We start from the raw sequence: 6,742 nt of genomic DNA, 5'->3' as shown, positions 1-6,742 counted from the left end.
GTCACTGTAGGTACCCTACACTGATGGTTAAAAATAGTCAATGTTGGCGTAAAAATTTTGGTATGATTCTGCTTGTATCGGGTCTAGCCTCCATATTTTTGCTAGCCATATATAGTACTATACTACATTCATTGAGACCGAATTGTCTGCCCCCAGAGTCTCTGCGGATGGGGCCCATTTAAAAACAGTAACAATAGTTAAACCCTTAAACAGTAACCGGTCCCACCCCGCAGAGACTCTGGGGGCAGGAATTTTCTGCCCCCCGGGGGCAGACGATTCGGTTTCACATTCATTGAACAAGAAGATTGCAATTTTGTCCGAAGAGTGGGAAACGTAACATTACAAAGAAAATTTTCTTGATTGAACAAATTAAGAGCAATCTCTTAATTGATTCCAAATACTCTTTGACTTTAAACAAGCACGAAAGACTTTGACAATTGAGAAAAGAGTATGAGAGCCAGAGGGAATGATCAATGTGGTATGAAAGATGAAGAACTTTGGTTGAGAATGTGTACGTAGTTATAAGCTAAGCTAAAACCCGAAGTAGAATAACAAGTGATCTGTTAAGAAAATGGTTTATACGGAAGTTTGCCATTCGTTGCATGAACAGGTGGATTTTGCCGATCAGAATGCTAGCTATGGCCGTTGTTATGTTATTATGTAGTATGCTATTGTTAATGTAGATGAACACTTTATGTTATGATACGAACATGCTTTTGTAGTTGAATATAATATTTAGTACATAAAAGATATTCATAAAAAAACAAGAATATAATATTTGGTGGTCGGTTGAATAATTCAGAACCTTGTTTAATTTGGTAATATCTCTCTCACTTATTTTATTAGATGCATTAATTTATATATTAGTTAATATGAGAGAGAAAGGGTAAATTAGGTATTTATATATAAAGTTCTTTCTCAGCGCTCAAAACTTCAATTTGTGATCTTAGAATAGCACTCCCTATAATTGAAATGTAAAACTATATTAATATCCTTATCTACACAGAATCACAGATGAAGCGAAGTAAATCAATACCGTGAATTGTGGGTCCACTAACTATTCCTTCCAAAGAAATTGAATAGACTAAGGAATTTTACTAGACTAAGGAATTTCAATAGACTAAGTAAATCAAGACAGTGAAGCGAGGTGACTAGACTAAGAAATTTTACTTTTTTTATAATTTTTCTAATAAACTCTGTTTTCAAGGTATAAGGCCCATTCCAACTCTGAAAAAGTACATCAAAATTGAGGGAAAAAATAATCATATAGCCATGCAAAAATTAGAGATCATAATCTCAATTGTAGTAGTTGTCTTACTACCAGTTCAATTTATCCTAAACTCTGCAAATATAATAAAAAACAATCTAGGAACTAGTATACTTGATACCTTGATATACTTTGCCATTTGTTATCTCGAAGCCAACCAAATATCTACTACGAAATGGAGAAGTTTGATGGTAGTTTTATCCCTGGGTTTAATCATACTGATATTTGCAAATCATTTCTATATCAGTCCATGGACATGGGCATTTGTAGCCCGCCTAATCAATGGTATCGACGTGGTGACCATGCATCACTTTTTGATGATGAGATTTTCACATGATTGGAGGCGGCGCACGGTTCTATCCACAGCAATCATAACAGATATGCTTCTGATATTCGATAATCGTTCTGGTTCCGGACAATTTAATCAAATTTTCACGGTGATCGTATCAATTATAGTATATGTAATACTCACTATTTATCATGTAAAGCAAATCTGGGACCGAAGGAGGAAGGTAGCAGCCATTGCATCACTTTTCCTTGCAACCTTGATGTTAGGTATTCTTCTCCGCTTCTACTGGTATGACAAGGAAATATTATTTATATGGATTGCTAGCATCATTGGTTGTTTCTCCCTCGTGCCGTGGTTGTGGCTAATGTGTGCGCCAAAAATAAAGGCATGGTGGCAAGTCTACAATGGGCAGGAAACCCAAGACGAGCAATACGATTTCCTCGAGATGGCCGGATTACCCACTAGGTTCACAATCCAAGATCTTGAAACAGCAACAACAAACTTTCAATCACCCATAGGTGAAGGTGCTTCTGGTGCAGTGTTCAAGGGGACACTAGCAGATGGTTCTACCATTGCGGTAAAGCGGATCAAATGGCAGCCTAGTGGTGAAACAGAATTTAGAACAGAGATGACAATTATCGCAAGTAGGCAACATGTCAATTTAGTGCGCCTTCTGGGGTTTTGCATCTCTACAAGAGGGGACCGCTACCTTATCTATCCGTTCCATGAAAACGGGTCTCTTGATGCATGGATTTTCAGTGACGATGGAAAGAGAAGCCGTTTAACATGGGCATTAAGGTATCGCATTGCAATTGATGTTGCCAAGGCACTTGCATATCTCCACCATGAATGCCATCATCGGATTTTGCATCTCGATGTCAAACCAGCAAATATTCTTGTCGATGGAGACTTCCGGGCCCTGCTATCAGATTTCGGTATCTCAAAACTAATTGGGAAGGATGAGAGTAGTGTCATGACCAGAGCAAGGGGAACGGTAATTATTAATTATTTATAAAATTAATGATTAATTGTTGTATTTTGGTGACTCAAATTGTTTTGTTTATTTATTATTATTAATTTATCTCTTTGGTTACATGCCAAACCTTATTTTTCTAAAACCAAATTTATATCGAGTTATCCTAGTTTACTTTGTATATTTCAAAAACATCTTACCATATGAAACAGGTTGGATACCTAGCTCCTGAGATGCTGGTACCTAATGCTATCTCGACCAAGTCTGACATCTATAGCTACGGAATGGTGCTTTTTGAGTTGGTTGGTGGGCGAAGGAACTTGATATTGGTGACGGATGGAGAGACTCAACAAAGACGGAACTCGTATTTCCCAAAAATCGTCAGAGAGAAAATGATGCAAGGTGAGTTAATGGAGGTAGTCGACCAGAGCTTGATCAAGAATGAAGAGATAAGAGAAGAAGAAGTTACAATCTTAACTCGACTGGCTCTTTGGTGCATTCAAGAGAACCCAATTCTAAGACCCGGCATGACAGAGGTGGTTGAGATGTTGGAAGGTCGCACGCCGGTGTATGTGCCACCCGAAAGCTCAATGTTTGTGGTGAACTTTTTGGATGGGGATTCGAGTTCCGGTGCCTTTGCCCGAGCTAAGGAGGATGAGTCGGATGAGGCCCCTATAATGTCGGCCAATACTTTGTCCATTTCCATTCAATCTGGTAGATTGAAAAAATATATCCTAAGCCAAATGGTTCTTTTGAAGATCAGTTTTCCAAACCAGAACTCCTATTACTGGTAAAATTAATAGGGTCTATTGGTTCAATTAATAGAGTTATTCGGAAAGAGAATAATATATATAATTACATGTGCACCGGCCAGCTTGGTTAGAACACAACCTTTTTGTGGGGAAAAAGAGAGAGAAAAAAAAATAAAACCTAGCTAGTAGCTAGAGTCTCATTATTTTTTTACAAAAGCAAGTCAGTACCATAGGAGCACATAGTTGCTTGTATATATATGTATAATTGTGTTTCCCTTGTTTTTCATTTTAATTCAGGATGAAATTTCTCCAAAGAAATTCCTACAGAGTTATTCAAGAATAACTAAACACGGATAATACTTGTATTGCCAATGGTATATATATACAGACCTATCATATATATATATATAGAGTTAGGCTGGGGTGCTATGGATAGCATAGTGGCCTCCCGTGCTACGGCTCAATATTCAAGTTTTCAAAATTCAAACGGTCGATCCGAACCGTTCATTGTTTAATCCATATTGAAATGTGCTTGGAGACCAAATTTTACATTTTTTGGAATTTTTTTGCTATTTATTAAGATGGTTTCAAAATTGCTGTTTTTATTAAAATTCTGCACCACTGGAAAACAGCGTTTTGAAACCATCTTAATAAATAGCAAAAAAATTCCAAAAAATGTAAAATTTGGTCTCCAAGCACATTTCAATATGGATTAAACAATGAACGGTTCGGATCGACCGTTTGAATTTTGAAAACTTGAATATTGAGCCGTAGCACGGGAGGCCACTATGCTATCCATAGCACCCCAGCCTAACTCTATATATATATATATATATATATATATATAGAGTTAGGCTGGGGTGCTATGGATAGCATAGTGGCCTCTATGCTACGGCTCAATATTCGAGTTTTCAAAATCCAAACGGTCGATCCGAACCGTTCATCTTATTCTCCATATTAATATCTGCTTGGAGACCAAATTTTATAATTTTCTGAATTTTTTTACTATTTATTAAGCCACTTTGAAAATCGCTAATCCAACGGTTTTACTGTTTTGTGCAGCCACCGTTGGATCAACAATTTTGTAAAATACTTAATAAATAGTAAAAAAATTCAGAAAATTATAAAATTTGGTCTCCAAGCAGATATTAATATGGAGAATAAGATGAACGGTTCGGATGGACCGTTTGGATTTTGAAAACTTGAATATTGAGCCGTAGCACGGGAGGCCACTATGCTATCCATAGCACCCCAGCCTAACTCTATATATATATATATATATATTGGAAAAAAAAGGGACTAAAAAGTCCGTTTCACATTAATGAAACAAAGTTAAATTACAAACAGCATGTAAACCAGAGTTATTCTTCCAAAATATAGCACAACAGCTGTGCTAAAAGCATGCATAACAAATTAAACAGATAACCATATAAAATGTTGTTCAATGTATAACCAAAAGTCAGGAAGGTAAATTAGAACTAAGCCTCTCATTTGAGGGCTAGAGGTAAGTCAGGTTGCAAAATGGGATCTGCTGCAATTATCATCCAGATGTCAGTGCTCGTCTGGCTCCTCTGAGAGGGTATGTCCAGCTCTCCTTCCTCCCCTCACATTATATGTCCAATAAGCAACCAAAGACATAATCAGTAAAATTATATTTCTAGCAGATTTAGAAGATGTTTGTTTAAAACAAATGTCATTTCTGTATTTCTATATTATCCAAAATCTATGTTGCATGGATACGGGTACGGGTATCGTATTGGATACGATACGGATACGACAATTTTAAAAATCCAGGATACAATATGTCTATTATATATTTTTTATTAATTTAATTATAATATTAATTCAATTATATAAATGTAAAAAATACTGGGCACAATAACGAAAGTATATGTTATATATCAAAAGATACTCAAGTTTAACAAAAATATTGAAGTGGCTTAGCTGCTTAGTGGAAAAGTCCTTGGCGCTGAAATTTCTACCTTGGGTTCGAATCCTGCAACAGCGCCTAAAAGAAAATTTTATACTTCTGTTCATGCGCGGTGCATGGATTAGTCGCTGGTTTATCGTGCGTGTCGGATGCTTGTCCAGACAGACTGATCCGTATCGATGGATACAGATATGTATCGGACGTGCGCTTGTCCGATACGGGGGTACAGGCCGTATATTGGAGTATCGGGTGGTAACATAGTCCAGCATACAACACTATACACTAATAATAAAGCAGTTCTATAAGTGGGAGCTAAGGTTAGTGCAAAGTGTATACACTAATAATAAAGCAGTTCTATAAGTGGGAGCTAAGCTAGGTTAGTGCAAAGTGTGTGATATCTGTACATGTGTCACACTGTTGAACATATTTGCTTTGTTTTGGGGCAATTAATTAAGGAACAGGTAGTTGATGGATTTATCTTCATGTGAACATAAAAGACATTTTGGGTCTCCCTGTCCGTGTTTCTTTATAAGGTTGTTCTTTTATGACTGAGTTAGCCTCACTTAGTTGAACCGCAATACAAAATATTTAGGGGCTGATTCGCCGAAAATATTACACTGATACATTCCGGTTTCAGGGGCTAATGATAGGGCCATGCATGTACTAATTAAAAAGCCTTATAAAACCATTATGAGCAAAGTACTAAGCCCAGATAGCAAGCCCAAGAAGCAGGCATGTACAAGTTGTCCGTATGCAACTCCAATCGGCTTACCAGCCTGCGAGTTAAGTCAGTTCGAGTCATCCGTACGAGACTTGAACCGACTGCTCGGGCTGTGAGGAAAGCCCAGCCGAATGCCCGAACGAGACCCAACTGACATATTAATTGGCTTATAAATACTCCAAAGTTCACTGAGCTCGGGGACCACAAACTCAGCAATACACGATACATAGAGGATAGAATAACGTACCTATCAAATATGCACTTGGTTTCACCTGGATACATAATAAATACACAACTAACTCGCACAGACTAAACCCTCTCGGTTAGAACGTACTTAGACCTACTGCGCTTTAATCTCTTCGGATCCCATAAACCGAACAAGGAGTCGATAAGGAGACCCTATTAAAGGGTGTGTTAATTTCAGAGATAGGTTTGATGCAGGTTTTTTCATCAACCAACCTATCTCAATACCTAGAATTAATATGATGGAGTTAGGACGTATCACAATCTACTCTATGAAATAAACCCACATCTATATATATCAACCATCTGAACTAGCTAGCCGTCAGAAGGAGAATCTATCAAAACAGATGGTACAAAGCGGGCCGGGCTGGTTAGTGGATTACCCAGCAGAGAGTTCGATGCCTGTGGGCCTCTTCGAGCATGACTCTGGCCCAAAAGAAAATAGAGCCCAAAAATGAGAATGTCGGCTGTTCAAGTGTTGTTGAGAACTTGAGACTTAAGTTCAGAATATCAAAAGAATCCCTTTTGCCCTCTCCTGGACTCCTCTAGGCTACAGTAGGTCAAGCA

General features: G+C 37.6%; 1 protein-coding gene across 1 annotated transcript; it reads left to right on the top strand.

The window, feature by feature from the left end:
- Window positions 1-1,259: 1,259 nt before the first annotated feature.
- LOC144549495 (putative receptor-like protein kinase At5g20050) lies at window positions 1,260-3,373 on the top strand. The gene is made up of 2 exons (XM_078298248.1): window positions 1,260-2,550; window positions 2,742-3,373. The coding sequence occupies exons 1-2, from the start codon at window positions 1,273-1,275 to the stop codon at window positions 3,321-3,323; spliced, it is 1,860 nt and encodes a 619-aa protein (XP_078154374.1). The 5' UTR covers window positions 1,260-1,272; the 3' UTR covers window positions 3,324-3,373.
- The last annotated feature ends 3,369 nt before the right edge of the window (window positions 3,374-6,742 follow it).

This window comes from Carex rostrata, chromosome 35 (assembly GCF_964058835.1).
Source record: "Carex rostrata chromosome 35, lpCarRost1.2, whole genome shotgun sequence".
NCBI classification, from domain to species: Eukaryota; Viridiplantae; Streptophyta; class Magnoliopsida; order Poales; family Cyperaceae; genus Carex; species Carex rostrata.
This window is presented reverse-complemented; position numbering and strand designations above follow the sequence as displayed.